The sequence below is a fragment of the Doryrhamphus excisus genome, linkage group LG3 (assembly GCF_037039965.1).
Source record: "Doryrhamphus excisus strain RoL-2023G ecotype Guam linkage group LG3, RoL_Dexc_Guam_v1.1, whole genome shotgun sequence".
Taxonomy (NCBI): Eukaryota; Metazoa; Chordata; class Actinopteri; order Syngnathiformes; family Syngnathidae; genus Doryrhamphus; species Doryrhamphus excisus.
Window position 1 is genome coordinate 5,112,863 of NC_136359.1, and position 27,735 is coordinate 5,140,597.

The 27,735-nt window shown below is 41.2% G+C and overlaps 1 protein-coding gene across 1 annotated transcript; it reads right to left on the reverse strand.

Moving 5' to 3' along the window:
• Positions 1-1,253: 1,253 nt before the first annotated feature.
• LOC144898219 (sperm-tail PG-rich repeat-containing protein 2-like) lies at positions 1,254-27,575 on the reverse strand. Its single transcript, XM_078789256.1, has 5 exons — positions 27,558-27,575; positions 24,597-24,692; positions 16,410-16,569; positions 12,625-12,740; positions 1,254-1,988 (listed from the first exon to the last, which is right to left on the reverse strand). Exons 1-5 carry the CDS (start codon positions 27,573-27,575, stop codon positions 1,872-1,874), a joined length of 507 nt encoding a protein of 168 aa, XP_078645382.1. The 3' UTR covers positions 1,254-1,871.
• Positions 27,576-27,735: the final 160 nt, after the last annotated feature.

Here is a 27,735-nt window from a genome sequence, read left to right on the forward strand (position 1 = left end):
TTAGCTGTTGTTGGAGGAGGGCATGTTGTGCAAAAAGTACTGAAAGATCATCGACCAATCGGACGTCTGCCTGGAAAATACAAAGGGTCAAATTGAGTCCACTAGTAAAGGTCCGACTGCATTTTAGCACTTTTTTGTGAGTATTGTTTTAGATACTCCTGAACAAAATCAAAAGACCGGTTGAAAAATGGCAAGAATTGATTGAATTTTCCAGTGTTCGAACACAAGGAGGTTCTGAATAGAGCAGAGGTGTGCAAACTACGGCCCGCTAAGCATTTGAATCCGGCCCACTAGTTGCTTCCAAAGTATTTAAACCTTAAACATACAAGCTGCCAACATGACTTCACATACTTTTTAATAGTCAGTTTTTTATTGTAATTCTATTTTGTTATTTAATGGGGTCTGTGATGTTTAAAGTGCTCATGAAAAAAGGGTAATGGTAATGGTTTTAATTTATTTGAATATGCATCAGATTACAATTGAGTGCATCCCATAATCAGTTCACAGTTTCACATGTTCAAAAGGAGTAGGAAGAAGCAAAGCTTATTAAATCCTACCCCTCCATCTGGTACTTTTACAATCAGTAACTGTTACATTTGTTCACTTCCTGCTTTCCTAATATAATTTAAAGTTTTTTTTCAATTTTCAATTTTCAATTTTCAATTTATTTTTTATTTTTTATTTTTTTTTTTTTATTTTTTTTTTTTATTTTTTATTTTTTATTTTTTATTTTTTTGTTGAAGTATTTGGATTTTAGAAATAAGGAGTTAGTATGTTCTCTGTAGGTGCCATTATGAATTATAATTAAGGGGACAGAATGTATGACACTTTTACAGATAAATTATTCCTGGTGGACTGTTAGAATTATAAACCTAAAAAAACAGTTGGCATGTATCAAATATATAGCCGGGCCCTTGACAATTTTGTTAACTGAATGCGGCCCACGAGTCAACAAGTTTGCCCACCCCTGGGGTCGAGTTTCAAAATGCAAAAATAAGAAATGGGAGTCATACTAGGAAACAAATATTAAAGTGAAATAGGCTTGTTCATCAGAAAAAAATATGGATTGAATGTCATTTTCTGTCATGATTTCTTGATGGCAAAGGCAAAGCTTTCTCTCTTTGAGTGGTGGGATTGTTAAGCTGCATAAGCGAGACCTCTTACCGAGCGTCATTGCTGCTGAGGTTGGACGCAGTAAGACAGTCGGTTGAAACTTTTTCACAAGTCAAGTGTGAGAACCCCCCCCCCCCCCCCCAAAAAAAAAAAACACAGCCCTGAGCTGGGGTATCCGACACCGGACCAACCAACGGGGGCCCAAATGAAGGTCGGTACTGGTCCCCGAGTGCAGTCCAATAACCACGGAGAACAAAAACAACATCTCCAAAAGGCTATTCTTCTACAACACCACAAAATCCTAATGTGGGAGTGCTTCAGGTTGCGCGGGGGCGTCAAACGGCAGCTGTCACAAAGAACATTCACAAAGTAACCTCACTCTTTTGGACCATCCAGCATGTCCCCTTGATCCAAATCCTATTGAGACCTTTTGGGGATGGATGGTAAGGGAATCTGACAAAAGAGACATCAGTTCCAAAGAGTGGATGCCCTTCATGAAGCCATCTTAAGGGGGGGGCTCCAGGGTTTATTTATTTATTGTGCTGGTCTTAAACTTTGGAACAGCCTATTTCACTTTAATACTTGCTTTGTCTCACTCCCATTACCAATTACCATTGCTGGTTTGAAGCTAAACTTAGAACCTCCTTAAGATCCGACAGTACCAAACGTATTCTTGCATATTCTTGCTATTTGTCCACTGGTCTAGTGTATATTCAAAGCCCCCCCCTTACTAAGACATATTGGTAGCGACATAAGTATCATGAGATGTCGTTGAGATGGTGGTCCAGTTGGGAGCGGCGGAAGTAACAGAGAGGATCGTTGAGTGTCACGTTGTAGGTTCCCTTCAGCACCGTGTTCATGATGCCTGGACTCAACTGCACACAAACACAAATTCACATCAAAGGATGAAATATATGCGTCTCTTTTGCTTTTTCTTCAGCTTTTTTGCGACAACATTTTCCCCCAAATAAGGAGCAATCTAATGAGAAGAACATCGACAGACTCGCATTCACAGTTCATGCTGTTATACAAACAAATGTTTTTTCCATGTGTAAATGTATGAGGGCTGCACGGTGGGTGAGTGGTTAGTGCGCTGACCTCTCAGCTAGGAGACCAGGGTTCAATTCCACCCTCGGCAATCTCTGTGTGGAGTTTGCATGTTCTCCCCGTGCAAAACATGCTAGGGTAATTGGCCACTCCAAATTGTCCATAGGTATGAATGTGAGTGTGAATGGTTGTTTGACTATATGTGCCCTGTGATTGGCAGTCTCCCGAAGACAGCTGGGATAGGCTCCAGCAATAAATGAATGTACACTTACCACTATTATCCTAGGCGTTGGCATGCTAATGTTATCATTGCTAGCATGCTAACATTGTCATAGTAGCCTTTTTAGCCATTTTCATAAGTAGACATTTAAAGACGTAGCACTATCATGCTTGTTGTTAGCATGCTAATTTTGGCACTTCAGCATTGCTAGCATGCTAACAGTAGCATAATAGCATTTTTATACATTTTTATAGCTAGTCAACAGATATAAACACTGTGAGCACTGTGATGCTATGTGTTTGCATGTTAATGTTAGCATTGCTAGCATTCTAAAATTAGCGATCTCAACATGTAGATAAAATACATATTATATATATATATATATATATAATTAATTGGCGACTCCAAATTGTCCATAGGTATGAATGTGAGTGTGAATGGTTGTTTGTCTATATGTGCCCTGTGATTGGCTGGCCACCAGTCTAGGGTGTACTCCGCTTCTCGCCTGAAGTCAGCTGGGATAGGCTCCAGCATACCCGCGACCCTTGTGAGGATAAGCGGTAGAAAATGAATGAATGAATGAATGTATGTGTCCCTTCCATCCAGGAAGTGCTTGAGAGAGCACTTCCTGTGAGATAGCAAAGCTGTCAAGTCATTCCCTCCCTTTCTCTCCCACCTGCTCTGACCTTCCGGTGCTCGTGCACATCATCAGTATGCCCGAAACGGCGTTGCTAGGATTTAGGCACATGGGCCGGACCGCTCAGATCTTAGTCTTGATCCTGATGGGAACAGGGTTGCGGGTTCAACTCCGGGTCACCCTGAGGGGTGCGCGGCGGGTTGGGGGTGTGGAGGAGGGCGTTGATGTTTAAGAAGTGACGACGCCACGGGCATGGTAATGATGAGGGAGATTATGGGATGCTTGGCTGGGTCAGAGAGCGGAGAGGCAAAGGTGGATCTATGCGGGGAATGGTGTTAGTGGGTCGCTACGCAGACGTGTGTACACCAGTGAACACGAGACTTTCCCACAACACACACACACACACACATACGTAGTACAAGCCTAAAAATACAGATGATAACTCTATAAACTGTGTGCATCATTGACAGACATGATGGTCACGTGCAGAAGCAGAAATGTTTGTAGGACCTCTTGAGAATCAAGCTGTCTCTGGCAAGGAGAGCGGCTTACGCTACATGCTTTATCTGGCTCTGACTGCTCATAATCTCTTCATGCGTGAGCTTCAGAGCCGACAATCATCCACTTTCTCAACAAAAGAATTCGCTGGAGCATTTCTCCAAAAAGGCTAACTATTTCACTGCAGTTCGGTTCCCTTTAGAGACGCCATACTACTCAGTCACCGGTGCTAATACATTTACAACACATCAATGCAATCAAACTGTGTTTTGTGTATTTGAATAATGGTCAAAACGATCCCTGTTGATCCGACTGTGAACACTTGCATGCATTTTGCGCATAGTGTACACTACAGCTTAAAAGTTTGGGATCACTTGGAAATATGGCGACTTCAGCATCCTTCACCGTTGATACTGACACTGGTGTTTGATGGGTACTATTTAGTGCAGCTGCCAGGTGACGACCTGTCTTAAACTACACACGTTTTTCTGTCCTTGTTAGACCAAGGTTGTGCTTCTCTCTGAAGGGTGTAGTTAACAGCATGGTAAGAGATTTTAGTTTTAGTTTAGCTTTTTAGATGGCTTTTCTAATCATCTATTCGCCTTATAAAATGATGAACTTAGATTAGCAGCCATACCAGGAGATTGATGCAGAGGACTAACAGTTGTTGATAGTAGGCCTCTATGCAAAAATGTAGATCATTCTTTGAAAATCACCTGATTCATTTTAATAGTTTGTGAAATGGATAAGGGCTACATGGAGGACGAGTGGTTAGCACGCAGATCTCACAAATCGGAGACCCAAGTTCGATTCCACCCTCGGCCATCTCTGGTTGGAGTTTGCATGTTCCTCCCACATTCCAAAAACATGCTAGGTTAATTGGCGACTCCAAATTGTCCATAGGTATGAATGTGAGTGTAAATAGTTGTGATTGGCTGGCCACCAATCCAGGGTGTACCCCGCCTCTCGCCCAAAGACAGCTGGGATAGGCTCCAGCACACCTGCGACCCGTGTGAGGATAAGCGGTAGAAAATGAATGAATGAAATGGATAAATATGTTTGTGAAATGCATGAAAATGTGTTTTTCTTTGAAAAACAAAGACATTTTCAAGTGATCCCAAACTTTTGTGCGGTAATGTACATCGTCATACATCAGAAGCGCATTAGCTTCACTAGTTGCTGTATTTGCATTCCAAGAAAGAACGATAAGTTGGTATTATCTTGCAGCTTGTGACCCCAAAGATGCAGACACAGGAACGTTTGCAGGTAAAAAAAGAATAATTTTAATAAAGGTTCATCCGGCAGGAAACAAGCCAACTTGGTCAAATAAAGGACAGTCAATCAAGGAACCAACAAAGGAAGGGACGCACACCTGAACTTAAATAGGAGACGTGGGAATTGGAAACAGGTGTGGACCAGAGTAGGACAGGAAATGAGGTACGAAAGGAAGTGAAAGAGAAAATAAGAGCATACAAGGAGAACTGGAAAGGAAGTGGAGAGAAAACAAGGGCAAAGACAGAGGAGACAGAGGAAAAGGAGGAAAACATAAAGAGCTGTCACGAGGGGGTGCAGTCCAGATCGTGACAAAAGCAGGAAGAAGGCGGAAACTAGAAAGAAGGCGTGTGGAAGAGTGGATTGCTGACTAGAAGACATTTCTTAGAAATTGACAAGGAAGATCCAAGAGGCTATAAACATGACTTGAGAATCACCCGAGAATCAGCTAGTGTAAACTAGGCTTTACTCTTGCTGTGTTGTTGTTGTTTACGATGACCTGGCTGTTTGCGTTTTGCTCCTTATCAAATTTACAACATTGGTTCTGTTGTGCAGTAAACTTGTTTAAAAAAAATGGCCACTTTCACATGCAAATAATATTCACGTTTATTATCCAATTAATTCTGTCCTCTTTGCCGTTCAGGTAAATAAACACCTCAGCTATAGTAGTTCAATTTTGAGTGGTTAGTGCACAGGCCTCACGGCTAGGAGACCCAAGTTTGATTCCACCCTCTGCCATTTCTGTGTGGAGTTTGCATGTTCTCCCCGTGCATGCGTGGGTTTTCTCCGGGTACTCCGGTTTCCTCCCACATTCCAAAAACATGCTAGGTTAATTGGCCACTCCAAATTGTCCATAGGTATACACAGGGTGTTGTGCTATGGCATGTCTCTTCCCATTCCGTGTGGAAGTGGTACATTCATTCATTCATTCATTCATTTTCTACCGCTTATCCTCACGAGGGTCGCGGGAGTGCTGGAGCTTATCGCAGCTGTTTTGGGGCGAGAGGTGGGGTACACCCTGGACTGGTGGCCAGCCAATCACAGGGCACATATAGACAAACAACCATTCACACTCACATTCATACCTATGGACAATTTGGAGTCGCCAATTAACCTAGCATGTTTTTGGAATGTGGGAGGAAACCGGAGTACCCGGAGAAAACCCACGCATGCATAGGGAGAGAATATAGCATAAATATGAATATTTGTCCATTAAGCTGCATTATAAAGATATGTTCTGTATGATTCTAATGATTTTGCAGTGGTGTGTGGGTAGAAAAGGTTACCAAGTGTCAGGGGATGCCAACGGAGATCAAATGCTGTATATGCAATATGGTATCAGAGAAACGTTTTTTTGTAAGCTTCTAATATAATTAGTTTGTTATATAACGCTACAACTATTTATTTAGCAGTCTGGAAATTATACCTTATAAAGGCTGACAAATCGTCTGGTTCTGTGTTAGCATTATGACTCCAAAAGCCATGTCACTGATGGAAAATTATAGCATAAATATTAACATTTGTCTATTAAACTGTATTAAAAATGTATTTCCTGTTGGATTTCAACACTTTCTTCAGTAAAAATGTCCTAATAAGCAGATTTCCTGATGAAATACAAGGAAGAAACCAAAGGTGAGTTCACTGTAAACTTCTCTTTTCCGCCTACTGTCTGTTTGTCAGAATTTGGCCAATAGTAGAATGTTGCACTTTCGACGTCTTTAAATGTCATGAAAATGTGAAAATACTGAATTATGAATTATTCTCCTCTTTTTTTTGGTGATCCTCTTACAGTTTTTCTCGATTGTTTACACACAATTTGTGATGCCTGAGACCCAATGACCACAACATACAGTAAACCTCGGCTATATCGGAAATTCGCTCACAACGGACAGATAAAAAAGAACCAATTTTTCTGTAATGCATTTCCAATAAAAATTCATTGCATATATCGGATTTTTTATAACGGATTTCGCCTATTTCGGACAAAATCTCCAGTCCCGTTCCAATTTCCCTCGCATATATCGGATGGCCGCATCGTGTCTTTCTCCTGGCTCCAGATTTAGGACAAATATAAACGTGAGTGACGTCAATAATACTAGCACAGCAGTGAATGAGATCTTAACCTCACTATTGGAAATAACGTAGGCCTGACGGGCGTAACAGGGCCTAGCTTAATTAACAATTTGTTATGCTCAGAGTCCAATAAAGTTCAATTCTCATTACCTTACGTCTCTTTTCATTGCCCAGTCCAGGTACATTGGAAACATAGTCAAGGAAGTGCCTTTTTATAACGGATATAAATCCGATATATGCGTAAAACGGACATTTTCCGGTATATGCATAACGGATTTCGCTTATATCGGACAAAAGCAGTGGGAACAATTGAATCCGATATATCCGAGGTTTACTGTATAACCAATGCACCAACTCCATGAACCAAGTCTGCTAAACTATAAGCACAATTCCTGCTTTACACTCACATGGGTAAACACCCACACATTTTTACAATTAGCAGTCTAACAATGAGAGAGGCTGGGCAAAGGGTCAGAAATCCACAAACCCACAATCCCCTTCTCCAAAGTATGGAAGATGCATGTGAAGAGATTCCAGCCTATGCTTTCCATGGCTGGACCCGCCATGCTAGGCAATATTTCCCCCGCTGCTTAGCCAGAGAAAACCTTGCATGTGATGTAGATGAGGTGTTGCAGCATAGTCTTTTGCTTTGTTATTGATTGTTTTTTTTTATTATTATTTCTTTAACTGAAGCTTTATACATATATACTAAATGCAGACCACTGTATGTTGAACTTTGTGTTAGCTGTGATGAACACTTCCTAGATTGTTTTTCTTTGAAAAATAAAAATATATATTTCTGTGTAATTTTGTGTTCTGAGTCAAAAAAAAATACCAAAAAACAATTCTAAAATATTTTGCAATAAGTGTCACACTGAACACAAAAAGGCCCAAGTCATGATGAATATGATGTAATCACAATGTTTTACACTAAGCACATCAGTGTTCAACTGGTTCATATAAATATTTGTTCATATAGTGGCTTGTGTGCGTCATTTGGAGACCAAACCCCATTTTGAAAAGAATGAAGTTTTGTATGTGAAGTTTCATTTTGCAGAATTGAGTTGTTTTCAGAAATGTGTGACTGATTTTTGGATTTGTGCGTAGAGTTATGAGAATATGATGCATCCTTTCAGAAAATGTGTTTAAACAATCGAGAAAAACTGTAATGAGCAAACCTTATTAACATAAAAAAAAAAAGCTCATAAGAAGTTACCTGAAGCCGTGAACCTCAACGCAAGTGGCTGGATGACACTACATTCGCCGTCGACATCATTAACAGTGGAACACGAGATATGTAACCTTGCTGATCCCGGCCGAGAAGCTCAGGTAGCAGCAATCATTAAAAGTATAAAAACTCCCATCTGGAGAGGTAAACAGACCAGCTATGTCGGAGCTGATAATAAACACCAAACCCATCTAGGAAGAGATTTACAACCTTGGAAAGATCACATCGTTTAATTCCTCTGTGCTTGACAACAGGTCCCCACTCAGGTCCCAGTGTCTTTTTATATTGAAGCGCAGCACACACACACACACACACACAAGGGGTGTTAAATTAAGCTCAACCAATAAGAATGATGTCGTATGCGAGAGAAAGGTAATCAAGCCTACTCCAGAAGTAGGCACCCCTTCTCCGCTTCTAAATGAGCTCCATCAGAGGGCTAATGCAGCTCAAGAAGCCAGTGATAGCACATTACAGCCACTTTCATAGATGAGCACGCATGCACACGCTATTGACGCTAATGCCCAAATAGGTGCAATTCCCTCTGCGCCGCCATCTGCTTGCCATCGGAACACATTTCCAGCGGCAGAGGCGGCTCACTTTTTTTTTTTTTTTTTAAAACAAGGGTGGGGCGGCACGGCGGTCTAGTGGTTAGCGCGCAGACCTCACAGCTAGGACACCAGGGTTCAATTCCACCCTCGGGCATCTCTGTGTGGAGTTTGCATGTTCTCCCCGTGCATGCGTGGGTTTTCTCCGGGTACTCCGGTTTCCTCCCACATTCCAAAAACATGCTAGGTTAATTAGCGACTCCAAATTGTCCATAGGTATGAATGTGAGTGTGAATGGTTGTTTGTCTATATGTGCCCTGTGATTGGCTGGTACCAGGGTTTAACTATTGTGGTTTGAATATCCCTCCCACATTATTTTTTTTTTCGGAAATTGATGTATTAATTATAATTAATAAATGGCAGGCAAGATATATGTAGTATTCTGTACACTAGGCATCAGTAATGGTGAGTAATGCTGAGATTGAATGAAAAAAAAGCTTATCCTCCTATTCTGTGTGGAAGTGGTAAGTTTTTGGCACCTTTGTCCTTTTTCCTCACTCTGGTTTTAAATTCTTTCATAAAGGGGATCTATTATACTTAATTTTTCAACCCTTTCTATTGAGGGGTGGTCTCCCATAGAGCAGTTACACACAATAACCCGCGCAGAAAACTTTAGATTTTGCAGAAAATTTTCTATTTTTTTTATTTTTAGTTTCATCACTCCCACATTTGTAGCTTACTCATATAGCTGACACAGCCGGTTACTCCGGTTTCCTCCCACATTCCAAAAACATGCTAGGTTAATTAGCGACTCCAAATTGTCCATAGGTATGAATGTGAGTGTGAATGGTTGTTTGTCTATATGTGCCCTGTGATTGGCTGGTACCAGTCCAGGGTTTACCTATTGTGGTTTGAATATCCCTCCCACATTATTTTTTTTTTCGGAAATTGATGTATTAATTATAATTAATAAATGGCAGGCAAGATATATGTAGTATTCTGTACACTAGGCATCAGTAATGGTGAGTAATGCTGAGATTGAGTGAAAAATAAGCTTATCCTCCTATTTCGTGTGGAAGTGGTAAGTTTTTGGCACCTTTGTCCTTTTTCCTCACTCTGGTTTTAAATTCTTTCATAAAGGGGATCTATTATACTTAATTTTTCAACTCTTTCTATTGAGGGGTGGTCTCCCATAGAGCAGTTACACACAATAACCCGTGCAGAAAACTTTAGATTTTGCAGAAAATTTTCTATTTTTTTTATTTTTAATTTCATCACTCCCACATTTGTAGCTTACTCATATAGCTGACACAGCCGGTTACTCCGGTTTCCTCCTACATTCCAAAAACATGCTAGGTTAATTAGCGACTCCAAATTGTCCATAGGTATGAATGTGAGTGTGAATGGTTGTTTGTCTATATGTGCCCTGTGATTGGCTGGTACCAGTCCAGGGTTTACCTATTGTGGTTTGAATATCCCTCCCACATTTTTTTTTTCAGAAATTGATGTAATAATTATAATTAATAAATGGCAGGCAAGATATATGTAGTATTCTATACACTAGGCATCAGTAATGGTGAGTAATGCTGAGATTGAATGGAAAAAAAAGCTTATCCTCCTATTTCGTGTGGAAGTGGTAAGTTTTTGGCACCTTTGTCCTTTTTCCTCACTCTGGTTTTAAATTCTTTCATAAAGGGGATCTATTATACTTAATTTTTCAACCCTTTCTATTGAGGGGTGGTCTCCCATAGAGCAGTTACACACAATAACCCGCGCAGAAAACTTTAGATTTTGCAGAAAATGTTCTATTTTTTTTTATTTTTAATTTCATCACTCCCACATTTGTAGCTTACTCATATAGCTGACACAGCCGGTGACTCCGGTTTCCTCTCACATTCCAAAAACATGCTAGGTTAATTAGCGACTCCAAATTGTCCATAGGTATGAATGTGAGTGTGAATGGTTGTTTGTCTATATGTGCCCTGTGATTGGCTGGCCACCAGTCCAGGGTGTGCCCCGCCTCTCGCCCGAGGACGGCTGGGATAGGCTCCAGCACCCCCGCGACCCTCGTGAGGAAAAAGCGGTAGAAAATGAATGAATGAATGAATGAACAAGGGTGTTCAGCTGCTCCTCTTCTTCCTCCACCTCCCTCCCACCTTCACGTCCCTCACGCCGCCTCGTCTTTTGACACCTTCTCATCCCTTTCACTCCGTATGGCCTGTGGTGTCGTACAGAGCAGCAGTCACCGGGCTAATTACCGAGACTGAAGCTGCGGCGTACATTCCGTATAGAGTCATGACGTTGGGTTTAAACTTCAGTATAGGAACCCAGACACGTTTCAGACAAAGATGTGCTTCATGAATGCAGCACTTGGACAAGTATTAATACGGTTAGTTCTTTTATCGCTGTTGGTTGGTTCCAGATCATAAATTGACTATTTTTGCAGTTAACTAGAAATTAATTAACACCCCTTTAGTCACCTTTATATTCCTGATATTCTTTCTTTACACCAAAACACGCAACTCTTCTTTGCAGGAGACTGAATCACTGCAGGGACGCAATAGACGGTTGCTGCTCTAAGCATAACATGCAACCGAGCTCATTAGTTAGAGTCCAATTTCCATCCATCTATTTTCCTAACTAGGACTGGTGGCCAGCCAATCACAGGGCATATGTAGACAAACAACCATTCATACCTATGGACAATTTGGAGTCGCTAATTAACCTAGCATGTTTTTGGAATGTGGGAGGAAACCAGAGTACCCAGAGAAAACATGCAAACTCCACACAGAGACGCCCATGTCTTCCCGATCTCCTGATTTTGTGACTAACATGCGAACCACTCGACCACCGTGCGGCAGCCTCCAATTGTCATTAATTAATTTTCTACTGCTTTTCCATGGGGGTGCTGGAGCCTATGCCAGCTGTCTTCAGGCGAGAGGCGGGGTAGACCCTGGACTGGTGGCCAGCCAATCACAGGGCACATATAGACAAACAACCATTCACACTCACATTCATACCTATGGACAATTTGGAGTCGCTAATTAACCTAGCATGTTTTTGAAATGTGGGAGGAAACCGGAGTACCCGGAGAAAACCCACACATGCACGGGGAGAACATGCAAACTCCACACAGAGATGGCCGAGGGTGGAACTGAACTCGGGTGTCCAAGCTGTGAGGCCTGCGCGTTAACCGTTAAAGAAAGAAGCCCAAAGCTTCCACCCCGAATAGGAGGAGATCTTGTTTTCACTATGTCATACCGGAGATGTCATGGCTGACTCTATTCAGTGGTACGCCAGGCTCACACCGGATCTGTTGCGGCCGTCGGAAACATTCCACAAGATGGAAATCCCTGCTCTGTGTGGTGCAGCTGTGTGCCAGGTGATACTGTTCCATTCCAGTGCTGTAGATGTCCATGACTAACACATTCAACAACTAAATTGTTGCAAACAACAACCTAAATGAACTCATATTTTAAATACATTTCTCTATTTGACAGAGTGCATTTTTGGACTATTTGCACAGACATTAAAAAGCGCACATTGAACACACGAGAGCATCCATCAATGATGCTCTGTGATGCAACAGAAAATGGAAAAAAAAAAAAAAGTCTGTAAAAGTCCATGACGACGCTTTGTCAAACGGAGGTGAAACGTCTGGCGTGGATGATGAAATGGCTCATGAAGTTGTCTGTGTTGCGGGTGTTATTTCTATACCCACTTCCTTCCCCTTTACGGAGGCTCGGGGGTGGGCGATAACGTATTAGCGTATTAGCATGGACATCAACCGCACGCAAAACTCTGTTGTTTTGTCTTTGATGTTCACCACTCAAAGTCGGTGAGGACCGCCAGCAACGTGGCGCTCTCCCAATCACCTCACACACACACACACACGGATGTTTTGACACACTTATAATAAGAGCTGTAGCCCAAAGTTGTTACTTCTATGAAAAGAACGCAGAAATAAATTGGGTTTGAGCGGCAAGGGTACCTGATAAGCAGCAGGTCCTGGGTTGGTGTTCATGGACACCTTGAAGCGATCTTCCCTGGAGGACATCAGGGCCATTGGAGGGCAGGATTTCAAACCGGGGTTGTAGTGAGCTGGACCTAGTCGAAACAGACACACAACAACAAATAAGCACATTCAGTTGTGTGCAAAAAGCCTTGGCTACTTTAACTCTTTCAATACCAAAGACGTATTTATAGATTTTGATAATCCCAACATCTTTCACGTTTTTTGGCAAAAAGGTGATGCAACGTTTTAAGCCAAAAGTCAAAAGAGCTGGGTTTTTTTTTATTTGAATGGAAGAAACATACATGACAGGAAGCAGGAAGTAAAAGAACATGGAGGAGTGTAGCGTGCAGAAGGTTACACATCGTACAGAAATTGTAACACATACACACACACACACGTGCGCACACACACAGCTCAGTCCCAAATGTGATAATTGTAAATAGTTCATGGTGTTGTATTTGTAAATAAATGTGTTAATAAATGTATTATTATATTATATTATTATATAACAACCCATTTTTTGTGTTGTTTATGTTGTGGAATAGTTGTTTAGATATCCGAGCTGTCACAAAAACAAAAGAATTGTGTCAAAGTGAAGGTTAGGATTGCAATGTATTGTTTCACAAAAGGCTGTTTTTCTCCCTTTTTTTTTTAGTTGGAAACTGATATTTTCCTGAAACGTACCTATGTTCTACTGCAGATTACTAAAGAACGGAAAAAGGTATAAACAAAGTTATTTTACTGATGAAAGATGAGAGTCTAGGGCGGCACGGTGGTCGAGTGGTTAGCACACAGACCTCACAGCTAGGAGACCAAGGTTCAATTCCACCCTCGGCCATCTCTGTGTGGAGTTTGCATGTTCTCCCCGTGCATGTGTGGGATTTCTCCGGGTTTACTCCGGTTTCCTCCCACATTCCAAAAACATGCTAGGTTAATCGGCGACTCCAAATTGTCCATAGGTATGAATGTGAGTGTGAATGGTTGTTTGTCTATATGTGCCCTGTGATTGGCTGGCCACCAGTCCAGGGTGTACCCCGCCTCTCGCCAAAAGACAGCTGGGATAGGCTCCAGCACCCCCGCGACCCTCGTGAGGAAAAGCGGTAGAAAATGAATGAATGAATGAAGATGGGAGTCTAATCTTTCTTTTGGTAGGTGCCATGTTTATATAGCCATAGAACACATTATTCTGTGTACCTTGAAAGATCGGTCAAAATCATCTAATATTGCCAGTATTGAAGGGGTTGTCTTTTGAAAAATGGCTGATAGAAGTCATTTTGACACAAAGACACACATAGCCACGTAACCACACAGACATCAATGGAGAATGGTGACGTCATGTGACTCTGCAGGGATGTTATACGTACGCATGTTTGTAGTTGTTTATAGTTAGCTTCGTTAGAATGATGAAGAACGTAATATTCCCTAATGGTCCATACACTGTCGGTCTATTCATTTATGCAAATTCCATAATGGCTAAAATGATTGTGCATGTGCGTACTACTAAGCATAATTCAAAGCATATATGTGTGTGTGTGTGTGTGTGTGTGTGTGTGCGTAAGAAACACCACAGCAAACAGTGCAAATCTATTTATATGCAAATTGGAATTTGGTTAAACGGTTGGAGGTGCCTCATGGGTTGAGTCCCCGTGGTGAAATGGGCCAAGTCATAAATTATCCAACTAAGTCAGGAATCTATCCATTTTGAAATAACACCGTTTTCATTGAGACTGTAATTGAAGTCAATATTAGCTCGGAGGCAAATTGAGACAGAGCTAATTGGAGGGCGGGGCGCCATACTCCTATAGACATCTATAGAGATCTATAGATGTCAATGCATGGGTGGATACATGGATGGATGGATGGATGGATGGATGATGGTTGTGTCAATTAGTGGATGGATGGATGGATGATGGTTGTGTCAATTAGTAGATGTATGGATGGATGATGGTTGTGTCAATTAGTAGATGGATGAATTGATGGATGGATGGTTGTGTCAATTAGTGGATGGATGGATGGATGGATAGATGGGTTGGTGGATAGATGGATGGTTGTGTCAATTAGTGGATGGATGGATGGATGGATGGAGGGGTTGGTGGATGGCTGGATGGTTGTGTCAATTAATGGATGGATGGATTGATGGTTGTGTCAAATAGTGGATGGATGGTTGTGTCAATTAGTGGATGGATGGATGGATGGATGGATGGATGGGTGGGTGGTTGTGTTAATTAGTGGATGGATGGGTTAGTGGATGGATAGATGGATGGGTGGATGATGGTTGTGTCAATTAGTAGATGTATGGATGGATGATGGTTGTGTCAATTAGTAGATGGATGAATTGATGGATGGATGGTTGTGTCAGTTAGTGGATGGATGGATAGATGGGTTGGTGGATGGATGGATGGTTGTGTCAATTAGTGGATGGATGGATGGATGGATGGATAGATGGGTTGGTGGATGGATGGATGGTTGTGTCAATTAGTGGATGGATGGATGGATAGATGGAGGGGTTGGTGGATGGCTGGATGGTTGTGTCAATTAATGGATGGATGGATGGATGTGTCAAATAGTGGATGGATAGTTGTGTCAATTAGTGGATGGATGGATGGATGGATGGGTGGGTGGATGGATGGTTGTGTTAATTAGTGGATGGATGGATGGATGGGTTAGTGGATGGATGGATGGATGGATGGATGGGTGGGTGGATGGTGGTTGTGTTAATTAGTGGATGGATGGGTTGGTGGATGGATAATGTTGTGTCAATTAGTAGATGGATAGATGGATGGATGGATGGGTTGGTGGATGGTGGTTGTGTTAATTAGTGGATGGATGGGTTGGTGGATGGATAATGTTGTGTCAATTAGTAGATGGATAGATGGATGGATGGATGGATGGGTTGGTGGATGGATGGTTGTGTTAATTAGTGGATGGATGGATGGTTGTGTTGATTAGTGAATGGATGGATAGGTTGGTGGATGGATGATGGTTGTGTCAATTAGTGGATGGATGGATGGGTTGGTGGATGAATGATGGTTGTGTCAATTAGTGGATGAATGGATGGGTTGGTGGATGGATGGATGGTTGTGTCAATTAGTGGGTGGATGGATGATGGTTGTGTCAAGTAGTAGATGGATGGATGGATGGTTGTATAGAAGGATGATGGTTGTGTCAATTAGTGGATCGATGGATGGATGGTTGTGTCAATTAGTAGATGGGTGGATGGATGGTTGTATGGAAGGATGATGGTTGTGTCAATTAGTAGAAGGATGGATGGATGGATGGATGGATGGATGGATGTGTTGATTAGTGGATGGATGGATAGGTTGGTGGATGGATGGATGGATGGTTGTGTCAATTAGTGGATGGATGGATGGATGGATTGATGATGTACGCTGGACGGCGAGATGGATTTAATAAAATCGATAATTTGTAAATGGATATAATAAAATAGATAAATGGATAATGTATGATAGATGTTTTATAAATCGACAATGTGTGTTAGATGGATATAACACAAACTGGATGGATGAATGCATAGATGGTTGATAAATTGATGATGACTGGTTGATGGATAGCTGCTTGACCAACTGATGATGGATGATAGATAGCTAGATCAATCAAATAAAATAGATAGTTCATAAATGGATGGCTATACCATAGATATACAAATAGGTGGTTGATAAATGATGATGGATGATTTGCTGGCTCCTTGAATCCTGTAGCTTGTTAGCTAGCTATGTGGATGCATGACTGGTGTCTAATACCTGGCCCGCTGTGCGCACACTCCAGAAAGGACGCATGTCGCGGTGCCGCGGAGAGGAAGCTGCTTTGTCGTCTTTTGGCGTCTTGGCTTCTGGCTGCAGAGGCTCCATCTGCTGCCTGGAATGGCCTGCTGACATCGTAGGCATTGGGTGCGGGGGAATCCTACAGGAAGGAGGAGAGCAACACCTGTTACTATGGTAACTAACTTTTCTCATGTGAATGGTGTCGCCTTTAGATGACAGAGTTCAATACCGGTATTGCAATAGAGGGATTTAAAATCAGTCTCCATGTAATTATCATGACTAAGAAAATGACGGATTTGCACAAAAACAAGAAAAATCCTTTATTAGTCCCACAGGGAGGGGGAGCCCTTGTTTTATTTATGGCAAGAACAACCTGTGAATACAAAGCTGGCATGATAATAAAATAGCAAGTAGCCCTGTGCTGTGTACTGGAAAATAAAAACACTCATTTAGTACACAACATTGGATCCGCTCATCTAACAAGGTGGGTCAATTGTTGTATGATTACCATTAAATCGTTATCAAGTGTATTCCACTTCTAAATATGATGTATTTCAATGCAAAAATGAATATTTTATAATAATATGAGTACTATTACAAAGGGTAACTACAATAAATGATGTCAATATTAGATGTTTTAAGCTACTACCAATCTTAAATCACATATGACTTATTAAAACAAAAGAGGAAATGAGGTGATGTGCCCTCAGGGCCTGCAAAGCCTTCTCTGCTGGCCTAAACACTACCACAATTCTAGCATTTGATCCATCCATGACATTGTATTCATTAATTCCTAACTGTCTATTATGTTCATTTTGGAGCATTTTTGGAACATTGGCTGCATAGATTTTTTTTTTTTTGTCCAATCAGATTTCAGCATCTATGTGTCACCATGTCTGTGTAATCCGGCCAGGGCCTTCAGAATAAGTAGTGCTGGCTCATGTCATTTAAATTCCCCAAAAAGTGCAATTCACCTTTAAACCTACCAGTGCGCTTGAACGCATCATATCATGCATGGCCTAAACATTAAGAAGTGGATTGGGTTAAAAAATAAAAAAGCACTAAAAAAGTGTGTGGGGCGGCACGGCGGTCATGTGGTTAGCGCGCAGACCTCACAGCTAGGAGACCAGGGTTCAATTCCACCCTCGGGCATGCGTGGGTTTTCTCCGGGTACTCCGGTTTCCTCCCACATTCCAAATACATGCTAGGTTAATTGGCGACCAATTGTCCATAAGTATAAATGTGAGTGTGAATGGTTGTTTATATGTGCCTTGTGATTGGCTGGCGACCAGTCCGGGGTGTACTCCGCCTCTTGCCTGAAGACAGCTGGGATAGGCTCCAGCACCCCCGCGACCCTTGTGAAGAAAAAGCAGTTGAAAATGAATGAAATAAATATTTTAATGTTTTCAAATGTAGGGAGAACATTAAAATCATCACACAGCAACTCAACACTCAAAAGGTAGCTAAGACATGTACAAAACATGCACTACAACGTGTCTAAAATAACAAAAAATTCCCATAATGAATTTTGTCCAGGACGGCACAGCGATCGAGTGGTTAGCGCGCAGACCTCACAGCTAGGAGACCAGGGTTCGATTCCACCCTTGGGCATCTCTGTGTGGAGTTTGCATGTTCTCCCCGTGCATGCGTGGGTTTTTTCTCCGGGTACTCCGGTTTCCTCCCACATTCCAAAAACATGCTAGGTTAATTAGCGACTCCAAATTGTCCATAGGTATGAATGTGAGTGTGAATGGTTGTTTGTCTATATGTGCCCTGTGATTGGCTGGCCACCAGTCCAGGGTGTACCCCGCCTCCCGCCCGAAGACAGCTGGGATAGGCTCCAGCACCCTCCGCGACCCTTGTGAGGAAAAAGCGGTAGAAAATGAATGAATGTGTCACCATGTCTGTGTAATCCAGCCAGGGCCTTCAGAATAAGTAGTGCTGGCTCATGTCATTTATGTCATTTAAAAAGTGCACTTCACCTTTAAACGTACCAGTGCGCTTGAACGCATCATATCATGCATGGTTAAAAAATAAAAAAGTACAAAAAAGTATGTGTGTGTGTTGTGCTATTTTAGTCCAAACTGTAACATATTTTGCCACTTTTCGGGCCTCCATCATTGGCCATCTGTCATCGGAGCACAAAGCCAGACTTGTCGGACTATTAGTCAACATATGGCAACACGCTGCTAACAGAGACAAACAAAGGCTCAATTGTGGACTTGTCATCGCGCTTCTCCTCCGCAGAGGGATGAGCGGGGCTGGTGCAGCATTGTCCAAAAATATCACTGGTGATTTTCAAATAAGCCAGCCAGTCTTTAAGGCTCGGTTCTGTTAGCAACATTGCTGATGGGAATGTGATGAGGTGAGTGGCCTTTGACAATAATGGCTGAAATGTGAACATGAAAATGGGGGAAGTGGTTAAGGGGGGTCGTGTCACCTGATAAGGCGGTCTTGTCGTGTGCATAATTGATACTCTGGACTGAATATAGCAGCACCATTAAGACTTAACATTGGCCAACTGTCATTTAGCTCAAACTAGCACCCCCCCTCCTATTCTTCTACCTCGGTAGTCATCCATCTTTAATCATCTCTAACCAGCGCCATTTCACTTTCAATTATGAGCACAGTAGGAAAAAGCAACAACATGGGGGTGCAGAATGGAAGTGTCAGATATCAGTGAAAAATAGCTCAAAAGTAACTCAACATGAGTTTTTTTGTGTGTGTGGAAGTGGTTGACATAAAAATATTAAGTCTAAGTGTCACACAAACGAAATCACACAAACGATACATTTTACTGGGTGATAATTGTCCTACAAATTTAACATGTTTTGTGACCATTTTTTCTTTTTTTGGGGGGGGGCAAATATATGAAACATTACAGTGCATTTCTTACATCAATCAAAATATAACTTTCCATTATTTACATTTGTATTCAATTATCTGATCACAAGCCCAAAAGGAGTAGGCTGAAGCAAAAGCTTATAAATGCCTACCCCTTTTTGCAGGATATAATCATGTTCATGCCACTTTTTCACGTTATTATTATTATTGTTATTATCATTATCATTATTATCATTCATTCATTCATTCATTTTCTACCGCTTTTTCCTCACAAGGGTCGCGGGGGTGCTGGAGCCTATCCCAGCTGTCTTCGGGTGAGAGGTGGGGTACACCCTGGACTGGTGGCCAGCCAATCACAGGGCACATATAGACAAACAACCATTCACACTCATGACACTAGTTTGAGGCCCCCGCCTTGATATGAAAGTTTAATGTTAGTGCGGCCTGCGCAAGTTTGATATGGATGCTGTATGGTATCATGTACCCAGAAAAAAATATTACTTTTGATTAATGTTCATGTTAAAGGTTAAATAACTGTTAATAGTTATCCTCCCTATCTGTGTGGAAGTGGTAAGTTTTTGGCTATTTAAGTTTAAAGGAAATAACTTGAAGGCTACCGTTTAGGTCGCTAGCTCTCTAGTTTGCGAATTAGCATGTGTCTCAAGACCCTGCAGTTGCGCAATATGTTGTAAATAAAAAGAGTATAAATGTGACTATAGTCGTGTTTTGTCATGTCTACAGGGCTCTAATAATGCTTTGTTCATTTTAATCTGAAAAATATAATTTGTCTACCCACCAACTATATGTGGTTTCTTAAGTTTTTATTATTTGCCGTTTTATTATTATTATTATATTTATTTATTACTGATTGATTTTCTTTATTCTTGATTCGTTTATTTATTTTTCATCTTATTTTGTGCAGAAAAATAAAAATTAAGATATTTAAGAACAGTGGAATGTTTTATCAGAGCTTTTATTGTAGAAAATCGGAACCAAAGCACTGAAAAAGTTTGTATATTTTTCTGTTTTTAATAAATGCGTTTTTGTTTTTTTTTTTGGAAAACCTGATGCAGCCCAGCCTTGCCCAGACCCGAGCTCCAGTGGCCCCCAGGTAAATTGAGTTTGAGACCTTTCTTGTCACAATATTCTGTGTGCCTTGAAAAATCAGTCAAAATCATCAAAAATGGCCGTTTTTTAAAAAAAATGTCTGGGATTGAATGACTTAATAAGCGAGTTATTATGCTTATTAACTACATACAATTCAATATCCAAACATGTCAGTACTATTTCTACTACTATTAAAGATCACTACCATTTTTCCTTATGATGTTAGATACCAACATAATGACAAAGTTTAGCGCTTTCCATCGAGCGACAACCGAAGGCTGCGAATGTGAACTAAGTATTTTGAGGAAAAAAGTACGTGCTTGTCATTTTAATGTCCGACACATAATTATCGAGTGCAAAGCTGGCGCAATCAGCACGGAAAACCCTTGAGATGCTAAATTTAACGTCTTGCAGGAGGAAGGGAACAGCTGTCCACAGAGTCCTCAGAACAACGTACAGATTTTTTTTTTTTTTTTTGCTTTCATTAGCTGCAAGATTTGCCATCAGGACCGACATCTCATAGAGAGCACATTCAAAGTGCATTGTTATTGCAGTACATTACATTCTAATAACTTCAGGTCCCTGGGAAGGGGGTCACGGGGTGGAAAGGTTTGACAAACGCTGCCCTATGCATAATAACAAAACCAATAGATTGAATTTATTTACTACAACGGTGAATATTTACTTGTTTTTTCCCTCCTGGAATTGCCGACTAATGTGTATGAGCACAGCTGGTGTCTCATCATGGAGCCTGATGATAACCATCTGCGGGCTTTTAGTAGCCGCGGTAAAGGCTGTGGTGTCATAAGGCCTTAATGAGGTCGTAGACGGCCCTTAAATATGGATGCGATGACATGAGAGGAAACATATGGGCTCCATTTGCATCTTGTTGACTTTTTTAGAGGTTGCGCTTTAGTGCTGACAGCGACAGTCTTGTCGTGTATGTTGTCCTCTTTTAGAAACATTTTTAGTCGTCTTTCTCCATCAACTTTCATCTGGAAGATACCAACTACAATGAACACCTCAAAGATGTTATTCAGCTTCATGTATTGTTCTCTGGGAATTTCAGGAAAATTATGAAAAATGGCTCTGTGTCGTAAGTAACAAATAAAAACACAAAAAATCTCTGTAAACTCATAATAGGTAAAGGGAATTAATTTAAACATATCGTATTGTTAAGCGCTTTCGAAATAGGGTAAGATTATTAGTAGCGTCAAACGGTATTTACACGGCACTAAATGCTGTGTCGCGGCCATTTTGGGTTCAGATGGCCCTCACCCTTGTCTCACAGGCATGCTCGTTGAATATAGTTATTGAACTCCTGCGCACGCACGCACACACAGACACCCGCGCGACCATTTATTATGGGCTTGCCCAGCCATACAAGCCCCATAAACTGCTGCTGACACTGTGTGACTGCTTGAACACTTTTGGGACTTGAAGCTATCTTGCTAGGTGCTATCATGGTAGCCATTAGCATGTTAGCATTTAAGCTAATTTACTCATGTCTAAAGGCAAATACACACATGGCATGATGCAGGGAGGTTATAGGACAACCTTCGCACTTTCTAAACTTGAGGCTCTCTTGCTAGGTCCTAGCATGATGACTGTTAGCATGTTAGCATTTAAGCTAATTTACTCATGTCTAAAGGCAAATACACACATGGCATGATGCAGGGAGGTTATAGGACAACCTTCGCACTTTCTAAACTTGAGGCTCTCTTGCTAGGTCCTAGCATGATGACTGTTAGCATGTTAGCATTTAAGCTAATTTACTCATGTCTAAAGGCAAATACACACATGGCATGATGCAGGGAGGTTATAGGACAACCTTCGCACTTTCTAAACTTGAGGCTCTCTTGCTTGGTCCTAGCATGATGACTGTTAGCATGTTAGCATTTTAGCTAATTTACTTATGTAAAACACCAGACCCGATCGCTGGATGAACAACCTTTTAGTGCAGATTTGAATCATCTCACAACAGGCACAATAAAACACAACAAGGTAGCATGTCTTAAATTGCTTATATACTCTCATCATGTCAACTATATTGGGTGATACGAGTGTAAATGTAACTATAGGGGTGTTATTTTATGTGTAGAGGGCTTTAGTCATGTTAAAATGTTCTTGGACGGTTTTCTATGCTCTAAACGCCAACATATTCTATTTATAAATAAGGAATCCGAGTCCATGGACGTTTGTGCATCACAGCCAGGACTTGAACCAATGAACCAGGATGAAAACGGGAAGACTGTATAGTTAATAAGGCTGTATGGTGGACAGTTTAACTGTCATGTTGTCACGATGTGGGCGTCACCCTCTCGTGACAGCTCCTTTAGTTTCCTTCTTTGCCTCTGTTCCGGTTTTCATGCCTTTATTTTGGTAACCACTTCCTTTGTTGTTCCCTTCCGTTTTCCTTGCTACTGCTCTTTTCACGCACCTGCTTCTAATTTCATTATCCCTATTTAGTTCAGGTGCGTGCTCTTTCTGTTGTGGTCCCGGATACACCCACGCATGGGGATGAGCGTGCTGTCCGGCCCCCAAACCACATCCTCCAGCTCCTCCGGGGTAAACATGGCTGATTCCTTCTCCATGGCCTTGAAGATCTGCCAGGTCCAGAAATCGCTTGTGGTGGCTTCATTCTGTTACGTCCGGGCTTGCGAGTTTTGTAGTACCACCCCAGGACGCAGAGAGCAGGACCAAATGTGCGGATAAAATGAATCTTTTAATGCGAATGGCACTTAAGCTATGCATACAGCAACTACCAGGCAAAAAGAGCAGTAGCAAGGAAAACGGAAGGGAACAACAAAGGAAGTGGTTACCAAAATAAGGGCATGAAAACCGGAACAGAGGCAAAGAAGGAAACTAAAAGGAGCTGTCACGAGAGGGTGACGCCCACATTGTGACAACATGACAGTTAAACTGTCCACCATACAGCCTTTATTAACTATACAGTCTTCCTGTTTTCATCCTGGTTCATTGGTTCAAGTCCTGGCACAAACATCCGTGAACTAGGACTCCTTAGTTATAAATACAATATGTTGCCGTTAAGAGCATAGAAAACTTCTAAGTACATTTTTAACATGACTAAAGCCCTCTACACATAAAATAACACCCCTATAGTTACATTTACACTCGTATCACCCAATATAGTAGACATGATGAGAGTATATAAGCAATTTAAGACATGCTACCTTGTTAATGTTTTATTGTGCCTGTTGTAAGATGATTCAAATCTGCACTAAAAGGTTGTTCATCCAGCGATCAGGTCTGGTGCTTGTGTGTCTCAGTGAACATTACAGGGACATCCCGACACCGAGAGACCAGTACGTACCATTCACAACGTCTTTGAATGCATTTTCTGAATGCTTTTACCAGTGATGGCTAAGTTAAGAAACTAAGAATCAAGTTTATTTTAGGTCTAAATGTATTTAATGTGGTTTTACTCACTGTTTTGTACACCGGAGTATAAGTCGCACATGGCCAAAAATGCATAATTAGGTAGAAAAAAACGCTTGGCTTTATAAATGAGTAAATTAGCCACAATGCTAACATGCTAAGGGTTAGTATGGTAGCATCTAGCAAGACAGCCTCAAGGTTAGAAAGTGCCAAGGTTGTCCTATAACCTCCCTACATCATGCCATGTGGGTATTTTGCTTGAGACATGAGTAAATTAGCTAAAATGCTAACATGCTAACAGTCATCATGCTAGGACCTAGCAAAGGGAGCCTCAAGTTTATAAAGTGCAAAGGTTGTCCTATAACCTCCCTGCATCATGCCATGTGTGTATTTGCCTTTAGACATGAGTAAATTAGCTTAAATGCTAACATGCTAACGGCTACCATGATAGCACCTAGCAAGATAGCTTCAAGTCCCAAAAGTGTTCAAGCAGTCACACAGTGTCAGCAGCAGTCTATGGGGCTTGTATGGCTGGGCAAGCCCATAATAAATGGTCGCGCGTGTGTCTGTGTGTGCGTGCGTGCGCAGGAGCTCAATAATTATACTCAACGAGCTCGCCTGTGAGACAAGGGTGAGGGCCATCTGAACCCAAAATAGCCGCGACACGGCACTCACTGCCGTCTAAATACGGTCCGACGCTACTAATAATCTTACCCTATTCCGAAAGCGCTTAACAATACGATATGTTTAAATTAATTCCCTTTACCTATTATGAGTTTACAGAGATTTTATTTGTTACTTTTATCAACAACTCACCTGTAAGGACAAATATGAGTGGACAGCAGTGACGACACGGAGCCGGAACTTCCGACACTTCTGAGAGTTGGCGGAAGTCCACGCCCTAATGCAATCCTGGCACAACAGCTCCCGAGACAAAGGTTCCACTTGAGTACTGCCCCCACTATAATATTATTATTTTTACATTTTCTACCGTATTAAAGTCATTTTTTGGGTGTATGACACATCTGTAACATACTAGTGGCTACTGTACTGTAATTAAATATATAGCTGATTTTTTAAATATTTTGGTCACCTGATTTATCTCCATGGAAGTGTAATGCAGTGCAGTTGTGGACCACTGCAACCTCCAACCAGTGTTAGCTTAATTCCTAATTGCCTCCAAGGAACATGACTGTGGAAGGCTTTCTCCGTGTGATGAATGTGTTCTATAATGGAGAGAAGCTTTGGCAGGAAGTGAGTCTTGTACAAACACAACACCTGCCCCCCCCCCCCACGTCCCCCCCACCCGCCCGCAATAACCATCCAACACAAGTCCACAGGGCCCGGTTGGTTTTCTTACATCTTATTAATGGCAGCTTTCCCTGTTGTCCACCTGGCCGACTTCCTGCCTGACTGCTTGGTTGGCTACTTAGCTCCCAAGATCATCAAGCGCTACTAAACATCTGTCTGTATCCAAACACACAACAGCTGCATCAAAATGACGACACCTGCACATCAACGCACCTCCATTGAAACATCTGCTGAACACATCTGGCCGACTATGGCGATGCCGGACTTTTCTCCAGGTGGGATGGAGCAAACGGGTGATTAATAGGGGGAACGCTATTGACATCCAGCAGTACACAATACAGAGTAAACAAATAGGAACTCCACCTTACAAAGTCGCTATCAAATTAAAGGATCAAGACGAGGTCATGCTTTACTATCTCTAATCTAATCTAAAAGTGTAGCCAAAGTTTTAATTTGTTTAAATAGCGATTTGATTGTGGGCAGGGTCACAAAAGGTGGGGGGGGGGGGGTGTCTACAGGTCCTTGCTGACAATGCAGATAAATGAACACACACACACACACACACACCTCTTGAGAGTTGGAAGAGCAGGTCGATACGAATCAAATCTGGCAACTTTAGAGCATGTGACTGATATTGACTCACAACACGAGTAAATCTGATCAGATTAGAGGCTTTCCCCTCAGTGTGTTTGCTTCAGTTTCAGGCTGGAGATGCTCTAAAGAAGGGGTCTCAAACACGCGGCCCGCGGGCCAAATGTGGCCCGCAGGACACTAGTTTGAGGCCCGCGCAAGTTTGATATGGATGCTGTATGGTATCATGTACCCAGAAAAAATTATTACGTTTGATTAATGTTCATGTTAAAAGTTAAATAACTGTTAATAGTTATCCTCCCTATCCGTGTGGAAGTGGTAAGTTTTTGGCTATTTAAGTTTAAAGCAAATAACTTGAAGGCTACCGTTTAGGTCGCTAGCTCTCTAGTTTGTGAGTTAGCATGTGTCTCAAGACCCTGCAGTTGCGCAATATGTTGTAAATAAAGAGTATAAATGTGACTATAGTCGTGTTTTGTCATGTCTACAGGGCTCTAATAATGCTTTGTTCATTTTAATCTGAAAAAAATAATTTGTCTACCCACCAACTATATGTGGTTTCTTAAGTTTTTATTATTTGCTGTTTTATTATTATTATTATTATTATTATTATTATTATTATTATTATTATTATTATTATTATTATTATTATTATTATTATTATTATTATTATATTTATTTATTACTGATTGATTGATTTTCTTTATTCTTGATTTGTTTATTTATTTTTCATCTTATTTTGTGTAGAAAAATAAAAAGTAAGATATTTGAGAACAGTGGAATGTTTTATCAGAGCTTTTATTGCAGAAAATCGGAACCAAAGCAAAGTTTTTAAAAATCTTTTGTTTTTAATAAATGCGTTTATTTTATTTTTTTTGGAAAACCTGATGCGGCCCAGTCTCACCCAGACCCTCGCTCCAGTGGCCCCCAAGTAAATTGAGTTTGAGACCCCTGCTCTAAAGACACCCGGTGGTACATTTTTGGCTTCTTTTGTCTTTCTTCTCCACTCCGTTTGAAGCCCTTTTTTACTCATTTAACGGCAGCCAATTTTCAAAAGCCATATGAACATGGTATATACCAAAAGAAATCTTACACCTTTTTCCATTCTTTGGTAAAAAGCAAAAATATCAATTCACAGCAAAATAAAGGGAGAAAAAAAAGCTTTTTGTGAAAAGATACAGGGCTGAACGGTGTTCGAGTGGTTAACGCGCAGACCTCACAGCTAGGAGACCAGGGTTCAATTCCAACATTGCATTTTTTTTTTACAACATTATTTTTCATCCATTGTTTTGCTCATCTGGTTATTTTTTTGATGAAAATAATTCTTTAATAAGTAGGTTATTTTACATTTTTGGAAATTTAAATGGATATCAATTGTATTTTCATACAATCAGCTGATTATTTTATGTATTGTTATACATATTTCTGAAATATTGATTCTATCTGTCAGCTAATATTTTTATTCTATGAGGAGGACTATGCAGGTACAGAGATGTTATTCTACATTTTTTTTATATTTATCTGGTTGTTTTTGGGCTGCACGGTGGTCGAGTGGTTAGCGCGCAGACCTCACAGCTAGTAGAACCGGGTCCAATTCCACCCTCGGCCATCTCTGTGTGGAGTTTGCATGTTCTCCCCGTGCATGCGTGGGTTTTCTCCGGGTACTCCGGTTTCCTCCCACATTCCAAAAACATGCTAGGTTAATTAGCGACTCCAAATTGTCCATAGGTATGAATGTGAGTGTGAATGGTTGTTTGTCTATATGTGCCCTGTGATTGGCTGGCCAACAGCCTCTCGCCTGAAGACAACTGGGATAGGCTCTGGACTATGGACTGGACTATGTGTGTGCGTGCGTGCATCTGTTAAAGTTGACCTTACCTGACTTAGACCAGACATAGTTGCATATGGGGAATTAATTAGAAAACTGATTAATCTGACTAGTTGTTATTAATTTTTACATCTCAGCCTTTTCTCTTGGTATTGTTCCTTTTGGCTGTATTTCTGCAGGGTTTATTTGTGTTTCATTTGTACGATGTGCTGCAGGCCAATGAGAATT